At 48.4% G+C, this 23,469-nt stretch overlaps 1 protein-coding gene across 1 annotated transcript in view; it reads right to left on the reverse strand.

Moving 5' to 3' along the window:
- LOC146194403 (uncharacterized) overlaps nt 1-23,469 on the reverse strand; it is a 103,582-nt gene that overhangs the window by 17,465 nt on the left and 62,648 nt on the right. The window contains exon 3 of the mRNA XM_084596550.1: nt 2,934-3,023. Within this exon, the coding sequence (XP_084452676.1) occupies nt 2,934-3,023 (90 nt within the window). The remainder of the gene's footprint in view (nt 1-2,933; nt 3,024-23,469) is intronic.

Raw genomic sequence — 23,469 nt, forward strand, 5'->3', positions numbered from 1 at the left:
TCTTGTGTGTACGTTGAGGGCGCGACTTGAAAGGCACCTTCGCTTCGTTCCGGTGAGTTTTGACGTTTGTCTGGCCGCGAACTTCTCCCATGTCGAGAGCTGGATGTTCGATGGAGCGAATTTTCTTGTGTTGACGTTTTACGCTCTCTGAATTGCGGGAAGATGTGATTGCTTTTTCGAGAGTGAGTTCTGCGTTAAGCTGCAGGCTCTCGCTGAGTTTTACGTCTCGCAAGCCGACCACGAGCCTGTCCCGAATCAGTTCGTCTTTGAGAGTTCCGTAATCGCATCTTTCGGCCATCTTGAACAGTTCAGTCGCAAATGCGTCGACGTTTTCATGCTGCTCTTGTTTCCGAGAGTTAAATTGCGCTCTTTCATAGGTGACATTCTTTCGAGGTAGGAAATGCTTTTCAAAAGCACTCACCATGGCGGAGTATGATGCCATCTGTTCGTCTGTCAGTTTCAAAGCAGCGAGCACGTCCTCTGCTTCTTCGCCCATGGCGTAGAGTAATGTGTTGATTTGCGTCGTCTCGTCCTGTCCTGTCAGACCGGAGATGAGTCGGTAGCGTTCCCACCTGCGGTGCCATCGTGTCCAATCTTCGGGCTTGCGGAAATCGACCGTTGTCGGCAGTTCCACGGCGAGCGAGTTGAATGTCATTCTCGGAGTGCCGCTCGCGCGCTCTTCGCGCCGCGAGTGTCTGGCACAACGCTGCGGCCGCTTACGTTGGGCTCGCTGTCCTTCTGGGTGTCACACTGCGTTGGTTATCCCGCCGCTGCCACCGTGTGATAGACGTAGCCGGTATAACAAGCAAAACTGTTTATTTATACATCAGGTAATGGCGCCCGTTTTCGCTCTGCTTGGCGCGGTCGGCCACGCCGGGGTCTCCGGGCGGTCCGCCTGGTTAGCTCACCGCTTGGGGTGCTGTCGTCAGTGGCACCCACAACACTTTTAACTAACACAACGAGTGATGACCAGGAACTGGACAAAGGGCGTACTATTGGTAACAATAGTTCTTTAGGGCAGTTGTTTCATACTTTGCACATACAACGACCAGGGCTATAAACGGGGAGAAAGGAACAAAACGACGTGACGGGTGCTGACTACTAGTTGGTAATCAGCACCCGTCCTGTTGTTTTGTGTTCCTTTGTCCTCGTTTTCTACGCTGGTCTATTGATTTGCTAGGTGTGCTATGTTGAGGGCGAACATGTCAGAAACGTTTTCCTGGATAACCTTCCACTCGGTTGAGGTCCCACGATATAGCGGACGTCGTACAATGCCCGATTTATCGGTGTGAATGCGATGTGTTGCTGCATCGGTTGGACCCAATGCTCCAGAATTCACATCGAACGAGGCTGCGTGCTTGGTCAATACAACGAGCAATACTTGTACCTGGTGTGATGTGAGGTCGGTGCTGATCGTATTACAGAATTCTTCCCTGAGTGAAGCAGGGGATAAATCGGAGTGAGCCAATCTAGGAATGGGGAGAAGGATGCCAGGCTGGACGGGAGCGACTGATGCAAAGGTGGAGCCGCGGCGCAGAAGAATGGGCTGCGATTTTTTGTTGAAGGCGGCGAGAAGGGAAAAATTACTGTAGGGGGGGGGGGATTTAATGAGTGACACGATGGGTATAATACCGCTTGACAGGAGACGTGGACTGGGTGTAATCAAGACATCGCTATCAGTCAGGTCATCAAAAGTCACAGAAAGGATATCTTCGCAGCCAGGATAGAGTATGTGATCGGCGACCATAACCAAACGGGAGCAAGGGGGTTCTGAATCTGCAGGAGTGTTGTATAGTGACTTAAAGAGCAGGAATAGAGCACGCAATGGCTCCTGATGCATTGAGGAGGAAATCCGAGCTGATGATCAGTTGATGGACACATGATGATAGTACAGTGAACGCAATGTGGTGCAAGATGCCGTCAATCGTGATTCGGGCTGTACGAAGTCCAGATGGGTTGAAAGAATCTCCATTGGCAGCACGTAATGGAGGACCGGTGCAAGGAGAGCGCACTTTCATTGTCGTTAGCTCAGGTCAAGCTGCATTACGGAAATTGCGGCGCCGGAATCAGGTAAAGATTCTAGTGCATGGCCTTCAGCGACTACCATCAACATGTTCGATGGGGGCAGAAGAGGAAATGTAGCGACGGTAACCGGTGCAGTTTCACCTCCGAAAACTGCACAAGTCAGTTTTTCGTGCGGCAGCCAGAGTTCTAAGAAGGCGGGCGAAAGGGTGACGAGGTCTCGATAAAGGGTAATGGAGAGCGGCGGCGCGATGGACGTTCGTTAGTAGAGCGGTCAGAGGAAGTCGATGGGGAAGAGGGGCGATGGAACTCATTGTCGTAGTAAGACTGGCGAGGAGGAAACTGGTACTCGTCGTCACGTCGGAGATACCCGTGGCTTGCACGCTTATGTGGCATGCGTCGGCGACAGACACGTGTAACATGGCCGCGTATGCCCCAGTGAAACAAACTGGACGGGGTGAGAGTTTGCACCAAGCACCATACACCGGTGGTCGCGAGGACAGGATGGCGAGATTGTGCTGCACAGGTGCGGGATGGCAGCGTACGTCGGGACGTAGGTAGGGACTTGTGGTTCTGGAGCCACGGGAGGAGTGAAGGAAGTAATCTCGCTCTCGGTGATGTCCCACAACCCAGTAGATAGAACAGGTGGACGAGAAAAGGCAGGGGCTGAAGAAACATCACTGTGCAGCTCCTGACAAATAATGAGGCGAACTCATGGTGCGCCAATCGAGTAATATTCGAGTATGCGTGCCAATGGTTCGACAATAGGATTCGCGCCATCCCATGCCTGCCCGTCACGAGTTCTGAGCTCGTGGGCAAGTGTGGGTTATTGCAGGCAATGTTTTTTTTTTCTTTTTTAGGGCGACGGAGCTACTCTGAGTAAGGACATAAGTGAGAGCCTTGAAACATACCGGTCTGAAAACTGGTGTCTCCACGTTGAAAAAGCCACAGGCGTTGAAGGTGAACGCTTCTGGCTTGAAACATAGCAGCAGCGAATGCACCTGGGAGGCCATGCTTGTAAGCGGTCGTCTCGCAAAATGTTTTGCTAGTACAGCATTAACAAGGGAAGTTCATAATTTACACTCTCGACTGCTTCTTCTCTACATTCCTGGACCTACTGTGAAATGCGCTATGCACAAGATAGTACAGGCCAATAATGGGAGGGACTTAGAATGCTTGCATTTGTTGTAACTGGACAGTTTTGCGGAAGTAGAGTTTCGGGAGTTGCCAAAATTTTAAGCGTGAAACAGTTTATCCCCATTGCCGGCAAGCCAAGGGAACATAATCTGAACTTTTGCAATCAGTACAAAACTGTTTCTCTAAACTGTAAACAGCAATTAAAATTAAATCGTAATTAGCAGTTTCTATTTCATCATCACAATCATGTAAGCAACTTAACAAAAATTGCATTTAAAACACTGCAACGAGACAGGAATTTGACCGGACAAACAATAATATTACAAAGAGCCCAACCAAGGTAGGAACAAGATTACGATGACAAAATTTAATAAATATTTCATCGCATGTGAGTAGTTCGCTGAAACAATTCTTATAAAACTATAGATAGTTAATGTATGCATGAGCTTTGGACATGGTGCACACATTCAAAGCTCTGTTCCTGCATAGTCCGCAGAACGAATACTTGAAAGTGACGGTATGAACTATCAAACTGTTTTAGTGGGTATGTGTGCATGCGTGCGTGCGCGCGTGTGTGTGTGTGTGTGTGTGTGTGTGTGTGTGTGTGTGTGTGTGTGTGTGTGTGTGTGTGTGTGTGTGTGTGTGTGTGTGTGTGTGTGTGTGTGTGTGTGTGTGTGTGTGTGTGTGTGTGTGTGTGTGTGTGTGTGTGTGTGTGTGTGTGTGTGTGTGTGTGTGTGTGTGTGTGTGTGTGTGTGTGTGTGTGTGTGTGTGTGTGTGTGTGTGTGTGTGTGTGTGTGTGTGTGTGTGTGTGTGTGTGTGTGTGTGTGTGTGTGTGTGTGTGTGTGTGTGTGTGTGTGTGTGTGTGTGTGTGTGTGTGTGTATGTGCGCGCGCGCGCGTGTGTGTGTGTGTGTGTGTGTGTGTGTGTGTGTGTGTGTGTGTGTGTGTGTGTGTGTGTGTGTGTGTGTGTGTGTGTGTGTGTGTGTGTGTGTGTGTGTGTGTGTGTGTGTGTGTGTGTGTGTGTGTGTGTGTGTGTGTGTGTGTGTGTTTGAGAGAGAGACTGTCACGTATTTGCTTCGTTTAGAATTTTTACAATCAACGACCGTGGCCTGCAGACTGGCCCCTAAGTCAGCGGAGGGGTCTGTGGCCGTCCTCCACGGCGTTGGCGTGCGTTCGCCGTCAACGCTGCCACCATGTCGCTAAGCCTACCGTATGATGTCGCGGTCACTAAATGTTACTCTGGTGTCTGAAACGTATTCTGTGTTTTCCAGTAAAGGATACCGCTATAGCTGCAGACGGATAGATGCTCTCTAAAAATGGTCGTATTCAACGAAGTTGCAGTATGGAGGAGAACTGAGAAGTTCAGTTGTTTACAGTTACACGTTGTTTTTCATTTTTCAACCGAGCATGTGTGCTGTATGAGCGTCAAGCCCCGACACATCAAGGCAATTAAACTCTAAACCTTGTCCTTCGTCTAGCCCAGCAGCCGAGTGATGAAGATCGTCGATCGCGCTCCTTATATTGATTGAAGAGATTGCAATTGAATTGACACGCTGATGCAAAATTACACTGTTGGGCGCTTTTTTATTTACTTTAAGAAGTACAACTACCCGAATGCAAATTACGTCTTCGTATTCTTTACGGCTTTATTTTATTTTCTCTCCAAAACTCTGTCACACATCCTCTGAGACCTGAGCTGGCTGAACAAAGCGGAGTAGAAAGGGGACGAGGGTGAGGTGATTTGCTTTCTAAGCAGTATTTAGAAATACACCAGCAAAGCATGAAACATGTTCGGTTTTAAAGCACTGCCATATGACACCGGAGCTAGACATGTCTGAGAGCATCTCTGTTCACCACTGCGCAAAGCAACTAGCGTTTGTTTTCGTTTGATTCCCATATAAGCAATAAGGCACCATGTCCCCATAAAAATCATGGTGATAAGATATGTCTGAGGTATACGATTTTAGAGCAAACATTTTCGGACTATTAACCCCTGCACCACAAACCATCTAGTAGCCGAGAAGGGCTGACAGTATTTGGAATAATAATACATATTGCCCGCTTAATGTCTCCTGCATTCTATGGTATACTTTTCGCGTTAAAATGTTGTTATCAGCAGCACCGAATGAATTATTTACACTTGTCACCTGCCACCACTTCTCAATTGGTAGCACTGATAGTTTACTGGTGTCTACTCAAGGCTTTTTATGTTCAGCACCATCCCTTTAACCGAGCACTAGAGAGGTGGCACCCAGTGATGGAAATAAAGGATAACACGCCTCAATACTTTTAACGCGATAGCGTGAAATTTTCCGTTAAAAAGGAAATCCAGTGTCGGCTTTGTTAACGAAACAAATTAGTTGTGGTTTAGCTTGTGGTTAAACCTGGAGTTACGCGAGAGCAATATTGTCACGATATTGGCGACTAGGGATAGGCTATCAGAGCCGGTGCAGGTGGAATTATAAGGTCCAAGCTTTAGGTACGTCCTTCTAGTCCGGAGCCGATTCACTTCGTCCTCTTTCTCCGAGCGCCACTTCAACGTCTTTCGCTGCGAGCGCCCCCTGGCATTCCTCCCTCCTTAAGCGTGACGCACACGGCACACGTGCACACAGGTGGACAAAAGCAAACGAAAAAAAAAAAGTTTGCAGATGCCGTCTTTCAGTTACCGCGTAAAATACGGCTTCATGCGTAGGACATGAACTGTCTCTGGACGAGGTAGCCGACGGCCTCTCTGCTCTGGGCCATCTGGGAGGACCTCATAGTTAACGTCGCTGAGGCGCCGCAAGACTTTATATGGTCCGAAGTAACGGCAAATCAGCTTTTCTGATAGGCCACGGCGTCGAACAGGAGTCCACACCCACGCCTGGTCCCCGGTGTTGTAGGAAGCTTGTTTGTGGCGGAGGTTGTACCGGCGTGAATCCTTGTCCTGTTGCTGGGCGATGTGGACGCGTGCTAGTTGGCGTGCTTGCTCAGCATGTTGGGCAAAGTGTTCGGCGTCAGTAGAAAGCTCGGTATCTGTTTCGCAAGGGAGCATTGCGTCCAGCATCGTCCGAACCTCTCTGCCGTAAACTAGGCGAAACGGCGTGAAGCGTGTCGTCTCTTGGACTGCCGTATTGTACGCGAATGTCACATATGGTAGGATAGCATCCCAAGTCTTGTGCTGGGCGTCGACATACATCGCCAGCATGTCCGCAATGGTCTTATTAAGCCTTTCAGTCAGCCCATTGGTTTGCGGATGGTAAGCAGTAGCTTTTCGATGCGCCGTACCGCTGAGATGAAAAACTTCGGCCATCATTTGTGAAGTAAAGGCAGTCCCTCTGTCAGTAATAATACAGGTCGGAGCACCGTGCCGCAGCATGATCTGGTGTACGAAGAAATGGGCAACCTCCGATGCTGTACCACTAGGTAACGCTTTGGTCTCGGCATATCGAGTCAGGTAGTCTGTGGCGATGATTATCCAGCGGTTGCCCCCGGAGGATCGAGGGAAAGGGCCGAGAAGGTCCATGCCGACTTGATCAAACGGTGCGCGTGGTGGTATTATGGGCACGAGAAGGCCTGCAGGCTTTGATTGCGGAACCTTCCGACGCTGACATTGCCGACAGCTCTTAACATAGCGCTTAACGACAGTTGCAAGGTTAGGCCAGTAGAATGTTTTTCGTATTCTAGCAAGTGTGCGAGTATAGCCCAAGTGACCAGAAGTTGGTTCATCATGGCACGCGGAAAGGATTTCCTCTCGCAGTGCTGCGGGTACCACGAGGAGGTAGGTTCTCGAATCGGATCTAGAGCTGTGCTTATAGAGTACACCACTTCTCAGGCAGAAAGTTGAGAGGCTCCGAGAAAAGCACTTAGGTATTGTGGCTGGCTGACCTTCTAAATAATCGATCAGGGCTCGTAACTCTGGATCAGCACGCTGCTGATGAGACATGTCTGAAGCATCAACAGCTCCGAGAAAACTGCCAGAGTCACCCGTATGTGGTGAAGCGAGCTCGACGGGCGCACGAGAGAGCGCGTCAGCATCTTCATGTTTATGTCCGGACTTGTAGACTATAGTAAGGTCAAACTCCTGTAGGCGAAGGCTCCATCGCGCCAGGCGGCCGCATGGGTCACGCAGGTTGGCCAGCCAACACAAGGAATGGTGGTCAGTGACCACTTTAAATGGGCGACCATAGAGGTAGGGGCGAAATTTTGCAGCCGCCCAAATTACGGCGAGGCATTCCTTCTCAGTAGTTGAGTAGTTCATCTCGGCGCGGGATAAAGCACGGCTGGCATAGGCGACGACTCGTTCCACACCCTCTTGACGTTGCACGAGAACCGCCCCAAGGCCAATGTTACTGGCGTCAGTGTGGATTTCTGTTTCACCGTGCTCATCGAAATGGGCTAGAATAGGCGGCGATTGGAGACGGAGACGCAACTCGGTAAAAGCAGCTTCTTGCTCGTGACTCCAAACAAAAGGGGTGTCTCCCCGGGTGAGCCGAGTCAGCGGTTCAGCAAGATCAGCGAAGTTATCGATAAAACGGCGGTAATAACTGCACAAGCCGAGAAATCTGCGAACAGCTTTCTTGTCACGTGGAATCGGAAATTTCGCAACAGCAGTAAGCTTGTCAGGGTCGGGCTTCACGCCGGCAGCGCTTACGACATGACCGAGGAATTTAAGCTCTTGGTAGCCAAAGTGACATTTCTGTGGCTTAAGCGTCAATTTAGCGGATCGAAGGGCTTCGAGTACTGACCGCAGGCGTTTAAGATGTTGTGAAAACGATTCTGCGAAGACCACCACGTCATCTAGGTAGACTAGGCAACACTGCCATTTAAGCCCGGCGAGGACAGTGTCCATCATCCGCTGAAATGTGGCCGGCGCGGAACAAAGTCCGAAAGGTAGAACTTTAAATTCGTAAAGTCCGTCGGGTGTGACAAAGGCCGTTTTTTCACGATCTCGCTCATCTACCTCAATCTGCCAATAGCCACTTTTTAGATCGATTGACGAAAAGTACTTCGCACGCCGAAGGCGGTCGAGAGAGTCGTCAATCCGCGGCAAGGGGTATACATCCTTCTTGGTTACGGCGTTCAGCTTGCGGTAATCGACGCAAAAACGTAACGTGCCGTCTTTCTTTTTAACTAGAACGACTGGGGAGGACCATGGGCTATTTGAAGGCTGGATAACATCATCTTCGAGCATTTGTTTAACTTGTGACTTAATAACTTCGCGCTCGGTCGAAGAGACGCGGTAGGGGTGCTGGTGAATTGGGCGGACATCATCGAACGTCACGATCTGGTGCTTGGCAATGGGAGTCTGATGCACTTTTTACGATGATGCAAAACACTCTCTGAATTCAAGTAACAATGAAAACAGCTGTTCACGCTGGCTCACCGATAGCTCTGAGCTAATATCGAGGTTGTCGAGGGATGTGGACGGTGGCACGGGTTCTGTGGACAAGCACTCGGAGACTTCAGATATGCGTTCCGCGAAAGCTACGGAAGTATTCCGAAAAAGGTGTCGATACTCGTGCGAAAAATTGGTAACAAGTACCTTGGACTGGCCACAGTTAAGATGGATCAAACTGCGAGCCACGCAGACTCCCTGCGTCAACAGTAACGAGAGGTTAGTTTCGGCTATTGCATCACCATCGTGAAGTGCATTGCATTTGACATTAACGAAGGTGCTGGTTCGGGGTGGCAGCGTGACACTGTCCGCATAAACTCGAAGCACATTGAGTGGTCGCTGTGTACTGCTGAGGGCCACTGCTTTCTCAGTTGAAAACGAGACCTTAAAATCCCGGAGGTCAATAATTGCGCCATATTCACGAAGAAAATCTACGCCCAGAATTAGGTCACGTGAGCAGCTTTTCAGAACGAGGCAGCTTACCACAAATGTCGACTCTTGAATTTGAACCCTGGCCGTGCACATGCCTAGAGGAGTAACCAGATGACCACCCGCAGTGCGAACGTGTGTGCCAGCCCACGGAGTCAAAACCTTCTTGAGAATCGCGGCAAACTGGCTGCTCAAAATAGAATAATCAGCGCCAGTATCCAACAAAGCTCGAACATGGCGACCATCCAGTATTACTGGTATGTCCAACGACAGCTTCTCGCGAATATCAGGCTTCTGAGTGTTTGAGTGCTCTGCGTCGGTGTACGCGGTATGCTTCACCTGCAATTCGTCGTTGTTGCAGGCGCGTTGCGGTTTCCGTTCCACCGGCAATTCTTCGTCGTTGCGGGTGCGTTGTCGTGTCATCTGTTCCACCGGCAATGCGTCGTTGTTGCGGGTGCGTTGTTGCGTCGTCTGTTTCACCGGCAATTCGTCGTTGTTGCGGGTGCATTGTTGCGTTGTCTGTTTCACCGGCAATTCGTCGTTGTTGCGGGTGCGTTGGTGCGTCGGTTCTACCGGCAATTCGTCGTCGTTGCGGGTGCGTCGTGGTGGCGTCGAGGTAGCGTTATAATTGGCAACCGCGGACTTTTCCAATGTCGATTCGTAGAGTTTCCGTGTCCGCGTCGATGGGGGGTCTCCCGCGCAGCGAAGTCCAGCGAGCCTACCCCCGAAGGTCGCTGGTTTCAGTTTTCCCGCTGGGGGCTGGACGATCGGCCCTGCGCTGCCCATGAGGACCTCGCAGCAGATGGCGAAGGGCGAGCCCTGGGCGACGGTGATCGAGATTGCCGCAGACGAGACGGAACACCACGGCGCTGGTCATTGAGGAAATCTTCAACGGCTCGGGGCCGTTCGCCGTAGCGAGGCCGCGGAGAATCGGCGGAAAAACCTTCGAGGCCCAGTCGACGGTAGGGACAGCGCCGATAGACATGTCCTGGTTCACCGCAGTGAAAGCATAAAGGCCGTCGGTCGGGGGTACGCCACTCGTCTGCTTTCCGTCTAGACTGTCGGGAATCCGTTACGTACTGGATCACGGGGGCCGGTGTTGTTGGTGCAGCTACGTTAGCAGGAATTAGGGTCGGCGACTGGGGTGGCGAGTATTGTAGCACCTCAGCGTATGTGGGACGCTGGCGCTCAGGTGGCGTAAGGGGAGGAGCAGGGTGAGGTTCACCGCTTGGAAACGGAGGCCGGAGCGCTTGCTGCACTTCGTCGCGGACAACGCTCGCAATGGAGGTAGAAGCTGGTTGATGTGCGCCATACAGCAGTCTGAGTTCGTCGCGCACAATCGAACGTACGAGCTCACGTAGCGCCGATGCGTCCATGCCATGCGATGGTAACTCGGCAGAGACGGAGGTGGCGTGGACGGTACGATTCTGTGCCGAAGCTCGCTGCTGAAGCACTCTTTCTATTGTGGATGTTTCCGCAAGGAATTCTGCGACAGTTTTCGGTGGGCTTCGCACCAGGCCAGCAAAAAGCTGCTCTTTAACGCCAAGCATAAGGTAGCGCAGCTTTTTGTCCTCGGGCATTGCAGGGTCTGCCCGCTTGAAGAGGCGTGTCATGTCTTCGATATATGCCGCGACCGTCTCGTTGGGCATTTGAACCCGAGATTGGAGAGCGCGTTCGGCCCGTTCGCGGCGATCTGAGCTACCGTAAGCAGCCGCAAGATGACGCTTGAACTCACTCCAGGATGACAGCTGGTCTTCATGGTTCTCAAACCATGTCCGAGCGCCATCTTCAAGGCTGAAGTAGACGTTGCGAAGCCGGGCGGCGTCATCCCAGAGGCTGAAGGTAGCTACCCTTTCGTAGTGCTGCAACCAGTCGTCGACGTCTTCATAGGTGTCCCCGTGAAAGGTCTTTGGGACGCGGGGGTTCTGAATCGTCACGTAAGTAGGGGCCGCTCCAGGCATTGCGACGACGTCGTGGCTGCCGGTAGTCATAGCCGATGGGGAAAACTCAGGTGGTAGGCCTCGTTGCCTGCGGCTGGTGCGGTGAACAGGCGTTTCTTCGAATATATGACCAGCACTCCTGCTTAGCGGAGGGGTACGGGACATCAGACCTGACCTCCACCAGATTTGTCACGATATTGGCGACTAGGGCTAGGCTATCAGAGCCGGTGCAGGTGGAATTATAAGGTCCAAGCTTTAGGTACGTCCTTCTAGTCCGGAGCCGATTCACTTCGTCCTCTTTCTCCGAGCGCCACTTCAACGTCTTTCGCTGCGAGCGCCCCCTGGCAATATTCATTGCTACGCTTAGGTTCGGCTTGAAAGTAAACACAAGACTTTTTGACGTAGTAGTTTATGGTGCCAGCTTTATTTATGCCGTAGGGGAATCATTTCACGTATGAGCGCCCCTTGCCTCTCGTCGTTGACCAATCTCATTCGGGTGTAGAAGACTTCTAGTGGTATGAAATCGTCTCTACGTCAAACTCCGGGGCACACCGTCGTCACAACGTTTGAACGGACCTTCAAGTACCGAGTTATCTGTCTCCTTCTTCCTCTTCCTTTTCTTCTTTTTATTCTTCTTTATTTGCTCTTCGGACAAGCACGGACAGACATGGCGAAATGGCAAGAATGAGGTCAGTGCAGCTCTCGCTAGAAAACGCGGGCATGGTGTGGTGTTTTTTCCGTGCAGGCAGGAAACGAAGACAGCAGCCGTGAAGCACTCGGTGGGAATTTCTTTATTCCCGGAAACAGGTTACTGGCGAGCGCCAGCAGAGCTGGGCGCTGTCCCTGATAATAAGCCAGGGCGAAGTGCGCAGCAGCCCGCGGCGCTGCGGCATATATAGCCGTTATCACTGAGGGGCGTGGCGCACAGGACAAGTAGGCGCGCGACTACTACACTCCCCCAGTCTTATTTTGAATAGGGTGCATACAGTCAAAGAAAAATCACCACAGACTAGTTCAAGGCACATAGCGGTCTGGAGGGCGGCGGTGCCTTTCCGGATACCGCCGTTGTGTCGTGGATGGAGGACAGGACGAAGTTGGCTGAATCGGCGTCGTCGCTGGACGTGGCTGCTCAGAGTTACCCTGCTCTTCAGGAGTGTAGCGAGAGTCCAAGCCCACGGCCTGAATGATGTGGTTCTGGTGGCGCTTCCAGACGAACACTCCTTGACCGGTTTCCACTTGAAGTCGGTACGAAACAGATCCCGTTCGCTCTAACACGACAGCAGGCAACCACTTTTCACCCCGCCTAAAATTGCGCACTAGAACACTGTCACCAACAGAAAATTCACGTGTGCGCTGCTTGCGACGCACTGTCTGCACGGACTGCCTTGTCGAAACAGTCTGCTGCAGCGAGGGCTTGACTGCGTCCAGCCGGGTGCGCAGTCGCCTGTTGAGCAGAAGTGTAGCCGGCGCCTCGCCCGTCGTCCGGTGTGGGGTGCTTCTGTAGGACAACAAAAACTCTCCCAATGTTGTGGTTAAACTTGCAGCAGTACTTTTCCGTAGTGCCGCTTTCAAAGTTTAGACAAATCGTTCAGCTTGTCCATTACTACTAGGATGGTAGGCTGATGTTCGCACATGCCGCGTGCCAATGCTCTTAAGATACTCTGAAAACACCGCTGAGGTAAATTGCGGCCCATTATCAGACACCAAGACTTCAGGGTAACCAAACCTGCAGAAGAGTTCGTGGAGTCGATTGACTGTGCTTTCCGCAGATGTGTCGCGCATCTGGCACACCTCCGGCCACTTGGAGTGAGCGTCAACAGCCACCAAGAACATGGTTCCCTTGAAAGGTCCTGCAAAATCGATGTGCAGGCGCTGCCATGGTTTGGTTGGCCATGCCCATGGTTGCAAAGGGGCAGGACAAGGCATTGCGCTTTGCGTTAAACAAGCATTGCACGAACGGAATTTAGTCTCAATGTCGCGATCAATTCCTCGCCACCAGACGTAACTGCGTGCTAGCTCTTTCATTTTCACGATTCCAGGGTGTCCCTGATGCAATTCATCGAGCATCTGAGGCTGGTGTTTAGCAGGAATAACGACACGCATACCAAGAACGAGACATCCTAGTTGTGACGAAAGTTCACAGCGTCTGTGAAAAAACTGTTTCATTTCTTCACTGTCAACGCGCTCAGGCCACCCGTTCATTACGTGCTGCATGACGCGTCTAAGGATCGGATCTCTGGACGTTTCGCGTGCAACGTCACGATAGTTGAGTGGCAAGGATTTCAAGCGTAGGAGATAAAATTGATCATCCGAGCATTCTTCGCTTTCACTTTGCAGAGGCATACCAAGATACTTTGTTGGGCGAGTTGGTACTTATTCATTATTAATATAAACACCGCGAACACGAAAACAAGGGACAAGAAACAAGAAAGCCACAGTACATGCGCTGACTAACAACTAAGCCTAAGCCGTTTACTCCAAGGCCCAGAAAAACAAACATGAAGAAAACGAAACAGTCACGTGAAAAAAACCCCTGGGTTCACCTGCTGCATAAAAATTACTTTAAAAAATCACTTTAAAAAATCACTTAAAAAAGACACCTCTTTGCTTGAAAGAGCAAGTGACGTCTTGCTGACACACTTATTGTCCGTTGAAATAAAATACGCTTCCACTATCTCTCTCGTTATCTTCTCTTTGTGGCGATATAAAATCTTAACACTGTCAAACTTAGGAGTGCACTTCTTCTCCTTCTTCATTATTTCACATGACTGGCAATGGGATACCAGAAACGTTTTGTCCTTTTCAATTTCCAAGTTGTTACAGTGTTCTTGTAGTCTCTTATTTATACACCGTCCGGTTTGTCCTATATAACTGGCTCCACAAGAGAGTGGAAGCCTATACACCACACCTGTCTTGCATCCAACATAGGGGTTTCTATGTTTCACCCCACATTCTTGCTCCTTCTCTTCTCTTTCCTTTGAACAGCCGGGCAGATCCTCTTCATCTTGAGCGGGGCGGTCAGTGCGACGTCCACATTATACCTCTTGCCTACATTTTTGAGGCCATGCGAAATCCTGTGCACATACGGTACCACGGCAACCTTCCTCTTCCTCTCACCCATGCTGGGCAGGGATTTCAGTCTGTGTGTTCTTTTAAGGTTCTTCAGTACCCGGCAACTGGCCTCAATAATAATTGACTCCCGATAACAGGCCTTTGCAGTTCTCTTCACTTGTCTTTCAAAACTCTGGCCCATGCCATGGTAACAAGATTTCGTCAACGCATTTAATAAGCAAGTGTTTATCATCCCATTCTTCACTAATTTGGAATGTCCTGATTTGGAGCCTAGCAACGGCTTCATCGATCTCGGGTTGTATTCCCAACAAACATGATCATCACCGAATTGAATCAAAATATCTAAATACTGTAACTGATCGTCCACTGGTTTCTCAACAGTAAATTCCAGGCCGGACCCACACTCAGTAAAAACATCCATTATGTCCTTCATTCGTTGATTGAATCCCTCACGGTCTGTTAATACTAAAAAGTCGTCCACATACCTGAAGGTGGAATAATGCAAGCCTTCCAAGTTATCCTTCAGGTGTCTGTCCACGTACATTAAGAAGATGTCACTCAAGACCGGTGCAACACTTGATCCAATGCAGACTCCAGCCTTCTGCGTATACAGCTTGTTCTTCCATCCTATGAAGGTGGATTTCAGGTAGAACCTCAAAAGTTCAAGGAAACTTTCAACACTAACACCTGAGGCGTCAATGAAGTCACATTCATTATTGTCTTCTGTAATGCACATTTGTACTCGCTTAAGGAGGCAGTCATGGGGAAGGCTATAATATAAATCCTTGACATCCATGCTGAACCCGACACAATTTCTTGGGTTGTGTTCTTTGAGGAACACGACAAGGGCTTCAGAGTTAGGTAGCCTTAGAGGGTCTGATAAAGTCAACGAGAAAAGGTGCTTCTGCAAATACTTGGAAACCAGGTGCTGCCACGTGCTCTTCTCAGAAACGATGGCTCTGAACGGAACATCTGGTTTATGGGTTTTTGCTGAAAAGAATACTTCCAAATGTAGTTGCTTGCATTTCTTCACCTGTTCACGTATCCGTTCAAGCCCCAGATCATCTAGAAGAGCCATAGCCCTCTCTTTTATCTTGGTCGCTTCCATAGGAAACCTTTTGAAATTCTTCTCAACAGCAGCCTCGGCTTTTTCTTGAAACTGATTCTCAGAAAAAATAGTAAAATACCCTTCTTTATCTGATAGTATAACTCTGAGGTCTCTTGAGGCCATCCATTTAGCAATATAGTTAATAGGGCACCGTTTCCCCTTCAATCCTTGTTTTGTGTGCTCTAGCACTTCCATGCACTCATGGATGCACCGCGACCTTTCAGAATCTTCAACTCTATTTGCAATACAGCGTGACATGGTCACCTGTTCAGCCTCATCAACTCTAGGCTCAAAAGCATGTTTAGGACCCAGCCTCAGCATCTTATCAATGCCTAGAGGTATATCTTGATCAGCGAAATTCAATACCTTGCCTTGCTGATCTTTGTTCATCTTCTTCTTCCGTGGAAGCAGAGGTAGAACCACCTTCCAAAGGAATTCCGTCAATCTTTCACTCAGGGCACTCCACTCTGTGTACTTGCGAAACGCACGCTGCTTGCTATACATGCACTCACACACGTGTCGTAGACAATCCTTGAAATGGCCGGCTTGCCTCCACATCTCAGACACCATTATACGGCAGAGTGTCCTGCAATGACCAGTAGACGGCGTCAGGAACCCAAAGGTCTTCAGGAATTCCGGAGGCACTGTGCCGAGTTTGAGGTACCAAGAGGCCTTTCTTGCTTGGCAGACACAGAGCGCGATGGCAGGCGCTAACACCTCAGGGTCATTAAACGAAAGGTTCTGTAGGACACATGAAGAGCCCGTTGCGCAAGAAATATGGCTTACCAAGATACTTTGTTGGGCGAGTTGGTACGGCTTAGGCTTAGTTGTGAGTCAGCGCATGTACTGTGGCTTTCTTGTTTCTTGTCCCTTGTTTTCGTGTTCGCGCTGTTTATATTAATAATGAATAAGCACCAACTCGCCCAACAAAGTATCTTGGTAAGCCATATTTCTTGTGCAACGGGCTCTTCATGTGTCCTACAGAACCTTTCGTTTAATGACCCTGAGGTGTTAGCGCCTGCCATCGCAGTCTGTGTCTGCCAAGCAAGAAAGGCCTCTTGGTACCTCAAGCTCGGCACAGTGCCTCCGGAATTCCTGAAGACCTTTGGGTTCCTGACGCCGTCTACTGGTCATTGCAGGAGACTCTGCCGTATAATGGTGTCTGAGATGTGGAGGCAAGCCCGCCATTTCCAGGATTGTCTACGACTCGTGTGTGAGTGCATGTATAGCAAGCAGCGTGCGTTTCGCAAGTACACAGAGTGGAGTGCCCTGAGTGAAAGATTGACGGAATTCCTTTGGAAGGTGGTTCTACCTCTGCTTCCACGGAAGAAGAAGATGAACAAAGATCAGCAAGGCAAGGTATTGAATTTCGCTGATGAAGATATACCTCTAGGCATTGATAAGATGCTGAGGCTGGGTCCTAAACATGCTTTTGAGCCTAGAGTTGATGAGGCTGAACAGGTGACCATGTCACGCTGTATTGCAAATAGAGTTGAAGATTCTGAAAGGTCGCGGTGCATCCATGAGTGCATGGAAGTGCTAGAGCACACAAAAGAAGGATTGAAGGGGAAACGGTGCCCTATTAACTATATTGCTAAATGGATGGCCTCAAGAGACCTCAGAGTTATACTATCAGATAAAGAAGGGTATGTTACTATTTTTTCTGAGAATCAGTTTCAAGAAAAAGCCGAGGCTGCTGTTGAGAAGAATTTCAAAAGGTTTCCTATGGAAGCGACCAAGATAAAAGAGAGGGCTATGGCTCTTCTAGATGATCTAGGGCTTGAACGGATACGTGAACAGCTGAAGAAATGCAAGCAACTACATTTGGAAGTATTCTTTTCGGCAAAAACACATAAACCAGATGTTCCGTTCAGAGCCATCGTTTCTGAGAAGAGCACGTGGCAGCACCTGGTTTCCAAGTATTTGCAGAAGCACCTTTCCTCGTTGACTTTATCAGACCCTCTAAGGCTACCTAACTCTGAAGCCCTTGTCGTGTTCCTCAAAGAACACAACCCAAGAAATTGTGTCGGGTTCAGCATGGATGTCAAGGATTTTTATTATAGCCTTCCCCATGACTGCCTCCTTAAGCGAGTACAAATGTGCATTACAGAAGACAATAATGAATGTGACTTCATTGACGCCTCAGGTGTTAGTGTTGAAAGTTTCCTTGAACTTTTGAGGTTCTACCTGAAATCCACCTTCATAGGATGGAAGAACAAGCTGTATACGCAGAAGGCTGGAGTCTGCATTGGATCAAGTGTTGCACCGGTCTTGAGTGACATCTTCTTAATGTACGTGGACAGACACCTGAAGGATAACTTGGAGGGCTTGCATTATTCCACCTTCAGGTATGTGGACGACTTTTTAGTATTAACAGACCGTGAGGGATTCAATCAACGAATGAAGGACATAATGGATGTTTTTACTGAGTGTGGATCCGGCCTGGAATTTACTGTTGAGAAACCAGTGGACGATCAGTTACAGTATTTAGATATTTTGATTCAATTCGGTGATGATCATGTTTGTTGGGAATACAACCCGAGATCGATGAAGCCGTTGCTAGGCTCCAATTCAGGATATTCCAAATTAGTGAAGAATGGGATGATAAACACTTGCTTATTAAATGCGTTGACGAAATCTTGTTACCACGGCATGGGCAAGAGTTTTGAAAGACAAGTGAAGAGAATTGCAAAGGCCGGTTATCGGGAGTCAATTATTATTGAGGCCAGTTGCCGGGTACTGAAGAACCTTAAAAGAACACACAGACTGAAATCCCTGCCCAGCATGGGTGAGAGGAAGAGGAAGGTTGCCGTGGTACCGTATGTGCACAGGATTTCGCATGGCCTCAAAAATGTAGGCAAGAGGTATAATGTGGACGTCGCACTGACCGCCCCGCTCAAGATGAAGAGGATCTGCCCGGCTGTTCAAAGGGAAAGAGAAGAAAAGAAGCAAGAATGTGGGGTGAAACATAGAAACCCCTATGTTGGATGCAAGACAGGTGTGGTGTATAGGCTTCCACTCTCTTGTGGAGCCAGTTATATAGGACAAACCGGACGGTGTATAAATAAGAGACTACAAGAACACTGTAACAACTTGGAAATTGGAAAGGACAAAACGTTTCTGGTATCCCATTGCCAGTCATGTGAAATAATGAAGAAGGAGAAGTGCACTCCTAAGTTTGACAGTGTTAAGATTTTATATCGCCACAAAGAGAAGATAACGAGAGAGATAGTGGAAGCGTATTTTATTTCAACGGACAATAAGTGTGTCAGCAAGACGTCACTTGCTCTTTCAAGCAAAGAGGTGTCTGTTTTAAGTGATTTTTTAAAGTAATTTTTATGCAGCAGGTGAACCCAGGGGTTTTTTTCACGTGACTGTTTCGTTTTCTTCATGTTTGTTTTTCTGGGCCTTGGAGTAAACGGCTTAGGCTTAGTTGTGAGTCAGCGCATGTACTGTGGCTTTCTTGCTTCTTGTCCCTTGTTTTCGTGTTCGCGCTGTTTACATTAATAATGAATTTGCAGAGGCAGTCGAGATAAGCAGTCTGCGTCGGCGTTTTGACACGACGGCTTATACTTCAGAGTGAAGTTGTAAGCTGACAAAACTAAAGCCCAGCGTTGCAGACGTGCTGCGGCGATAGTTGGTATGCTTATTTTGGGACCAAAAATTGTCTGCAAGGGCTTGTGGTCCGTAACTAAAACAAAATAACGACCAAAGAGGTAGTAGTGGAAACGTTTCACGCCAAAAACTAAAGCTAGTGCCTCTTTTTCTAGCTGACTATAATTGACTTCTGCTGCAGATAAGGTGCGAGATGCGTACGCAACAGGATGACACTGACCGTTTGGCTGCACATGAGAGATGACAGCTCCTATACCGTATGCTGATGCATCACACGACAGCTGCAGGGGCGCACCGGGGTCGTAGTGAGTGAGAACTGCTGGCTGGGACAGCAACTCCTTGATGTTCGAGAAGGCTTCTTCGCACTCGTCATTCCAGGACCAGGGAACATTGAGGCGTACCAACCTGTTGAGGGGCAAAAGAACTCTTGACAGGTTAGGAACAAACTTCCCGTAGTAGTTGATCAAGCCCAGCAGCGAACGCAATTGCTGCTTGTCTGTAGGACGCGGAGCCTGTGCTATAGCTTCTAGCTTGTCAGTAGCCGGCTCAATTCCGTGCGCGCTAATGACATGTCCCAAGTACTGCAGCTTGTCTTTGAAAAATTCGCATTTTTCCTTCTTTATTTTGATGCCTCTCTCAGACAATCTTTTCAATACTGCCTCTAAATTTCTTAGATGCTCCTCTTCAGTCTTTCCGGTGACCATTATGTCGTCGATGTAGCAAGTAACGCCTTCAAGTCCTTTCAATATATTGTCCATGATTTTCTGAACGATCGCCGGTGCTGAGGCGATGCCAAAAGGCAACCGGTTAACAACATACAGGCCTTTGTGAGTGTTCAAGGCTTTTGACTCCTCGTCCATCTCGACTTGTTGATAAGCCCGATTAAGATCAATCAAGGCAATTGACCGAAGCACGGTCAATTGCCTTCTGAAATGTTAGGTGCTTGTCCTCAACAAACAGCTGCCTCTGAATGTCAATTCGCCGCAAGCCACAGACAAATTTGTCGCGAAGCGCATCGTCCAGAAAGAAGCCAAATTCGCAAGTTTGAGCCAGCCTGCGTATATCTTCCACAAACTGGGCTATCGTCTGCGTTTCACGCTGCACGGCGCGATAAAACTTCGCTCTCTCAGCAATAACGGATGGCTTCGGTGACAGATGCTTGCTCAAAATTTCCCTCAACTCGGTTAGTGACTTCGAAGTAGGCTTGTCAGGAGCAGTGAAAGACTTTAGGAGTTGGTAAGTTTTGGGACCGATGAGACTCACGAATACGTCGACTTCAAGGTCGTCCGGAACCTTGTTCGCCTTCAAGTACGATGCGAGGCGTTCGTCGTATGACGTCCAGTCAATCGTCGAGTCGTCAAAAGGTTCCATTAGTCCGAGCTGGGAGGCCATCTTGCAGTATCGGCACCAGGGCTTAGCTCCAGGGTCCCGCAGTCGATGTGTTGATTCTCGTCGCCATTATGTGGTGTTTTTCCGTGCAGGCAGGAAACGAAGACAGCAGCCGTGAAGCACGCGATGGGAATTTCTTTATTCCCGGAAACAAGTTACTGGCGCGCGCCAGCAGAGCTGGGCGCTGTCCCTGATAATAAGCCAGGGCGAAGTGTGCAGCAGCACGCGGCGCTGCGGCATATATAGCCGTTATCACTGAGGGGCGTGGCGCACAAGACAAGTAGACGCGCAACTACTACACATGGTCTTGCCAGGCGGTAGCTGGCAGCCGGCATTGCCAGGCACTGCATGATTCCCGGGTGGTTTGTGCGACCTAAAGAGTGGATTAAAAAGTTCAGAGGAGCTGCCAGCTCGGATTGCTCGTTTGGGGTGGGAAGGTGCAATAAGAATTAACCTTCCAGCGCTCTTGCGTGCGAGATTCCGTTCTCTCAACGGTAGGGCGCTTTAAGCAGCGTCACCTGGTGACAGATAGCGAAAATATTGTAAAAATTAATAAGAGCGCATTTAAAGCCCGCAGCGCTCGTTGCTTAAATGGCTTCATTAAATAATGAAATAAAAGAAATAAACAACGGCAATGGGGTTACAAGTGACAGGGTGGAGATATACCGAGCTTTCGTAGAATATTTTCGCTCCTTGGTAGGCCACGCAAGGCGAGTGGAGGAAAGATTTCAAAAACGATTTTTTGCCACTGATGCCAAGACTCGATGACACTGTGAAAGCAAGCTTGGAGAAGCCCATCAGCATGCGAGAGATAGAAATTGCTATAGATGACCCGACCGCTGGAAAATCGCCGGGTCATGATGGATTGGGCGCAGCATTTTACAAAGCTTTTAAGGGTGAAGTTTAAAAGTGAAGTTTCACAGGCATTCCATCGAGTTTCGAGAAAAGCATACGATAAAGAAGAAACCGATAGCAAACAATACCAAAGAGCGATACGATACCAAAAGAGCGGCGACCCCGTCAAATTGCTCTCACTGAAGTCATACCGGCCTATAACACTTGCCAATGTGAATAAAAAAAATCTTCATCAAGGTCCTAGCGACACGATTGCAGAACATAATTAAAGATATCGTAGGGCCACATCAGACATAATTAATTAAAGGGCGAAGCATTTATACAAACATTCACGTAGCTAGAAGCATTTTGGAATGCTGTGACGTGTTTGAAGATCGCGTTGCAATGTTGCAGCTAGACCTTGAGAAATCTTTTGACCGGGTTAGCCACGAAATTTTATTTTTAATACTGGAGCATGTAAATGTAGGCTCAGTCATATTAGGGGGAGTTCAAATGGCTTATGCAAATTGTTTCACTGGCATTATTGTAAGCAAGAAGTCACAGACAGCTTTCAGATAAGATCCTCCGTAAGACAAGGACGTCCGCTTTCTCCTCTGTTATTTGCCATATATATAGAACCTTTTTGATTAAAGGTGTTAAAAAATGAACGGATCCGAGGATTTAGTCTTATGGAAAGCGACGTAAAGATAATGTCATATGCCGACGACGTAGCCATTTTCTGTCAAGGTGGAGACAGCGTTTCAGAAACAATAAAAGATGCTACTCGATGTTGTAAGCAAACAGCCAGCGAAGACAACTTGGACAAATGTTTGGGGCTGCGGCATGGAGCTTGGTGCAACGCACCTTCCCTTTTCGAAAATGTTTCTTGGTCTGTCACACCTGCGAGGTACCTTGCAGTACCGCTGGAACTCTACAAAGATATGACAGATTACTAGAATGCTGAACGTGAACGTGTCCAGTCGAAAACAACAAAGTGGGGTGGCTTTGATTTATCAATGCTTGCGTGTTCAACTGTATGCATTTTGTTCATTGTTGCGAAAGTCTGGTATGGGTTACAAGCATTGTCCATGTCAAGGGTTGGCATCCAAAAATTTCACAGATTGCTAGCGGTTTTCGTCCGGGGTTCGGTTTGGGAGAGAACAAGCCGTACAAACTTGTTTCGCTCGGTAAAAAGCAACGGACTTGGTTTTGGCCTATTTCATTTTAAGACTAATTGTATCCAGGTTTATGTTCCTACGTAACCAAATCAACCCTTTTCTGCGCACGGTTTTCCAAGTTAAAATGAGTGAAGACTTACCAGAATTTGGTGTCCTCTAGCAACGTCAAACGCAGAAGGCTGAGTTTCTTTTTTTGCACAAAGTTGTGGCTTCCTTTAACATTTTAAAAGTGAGATTGTCAATGGAACACCTACGCGCTGTAACCCAAACGAAGCTGTATAAGGACCTTCTTTATGTAATGATGCCAGTGCTGTTGTATCAATCATTACACTGCTGAGGGGAAGGTAAGGATGTCTTAAAACGGGTTAAAAAGATGCCAGTACGGTCGTCAGCAAAAAGTTTTTTCTTCCTCTTACACACTGGCACATTACCTGTTACACTATGGTTAAGGGAAAAAGTGTCTTTGTCCCGTTGTCGGTGGACTGCTTGATCTGCCATAAGCCGGAAACCATAGACCATATTGTTCTTGGCTGCTGGGATGCAGTCTTTCTGTAGGATATCCTGCAGAGCACTTTGAGATAGAACTTGCCAATTATACATTATGGTATACGGTTGCTTCCGGTTCATAATCAAGTTGATGTGTCATACGACTTATTCATGTTGTTTTGCCTCCGCAGTGTATGGAAAACGAGAATGACTGTGAGACACGCGGACGTGGATGCTCGCTCCGCGAGGGACTATTTCATTAAAAATGTCAACAACCTGATCGCCATCTATAATACCCAAAGTGATAAACCTAAAGCGTTTTTAAATTTTAGTGAAGTCTTGCTAGAGCTCTTCGTGATATTTGAATTTCATTGTTAACAGGAAACAAAGAAACAAAAAGAAAGCTTCAATGGCGCAATGGATTGAAACTAATTACCTGAGCACTGAGCGAATAAAACATCTGTTCGAATCCTGTAAGTGTAATTTTTTTCTGATTTTTTTACGCGACGTTAAAATAACCTACTAAGATGTTTTCGGGGGTTCTTCTTTAAATTGCATTTTATGATGTTTTTAATTCTTAATAGCCACAAAACCATCCGTGAGCAGAATCACGAAGTGATGGCATGACAACTTACCGAACCATTTCCTGCCTTCAGTGAGTGTATGTTACATGTTACCTTTAGATTGCATTCAGAGACACTTCTAGGCCACAATCGCCGTTTAACCCGCTCATAGGCAACCAGTGAGGAGAAAGAAGTTGCGGGACCGTTGTGGAGATGGAATTTGCGCCTCTTGCATGCCAAGTAAGGCACGCTAAACCTAGGCTAAGTAGACACGTCCTTACGGCTTGGATAAAGCGCAGGCTTTACTGTCGGGTGGTCGCC

Source organism: Amblyomma maculatum, chromosome 3 (assembly GCF_055883805.1).
Source record: "Amblyomma maculatum isolate TAMU_Amacu chromosome 3, ASM5588380v1, whole genome shotgun sequence".
Classification (NCBI taxonomy): Eukaryota; Metazoa; Arthropoda; class Arachnida; order Ixodida; family Ixodidae; genus Amblyomma; species Amblyomma maculatum.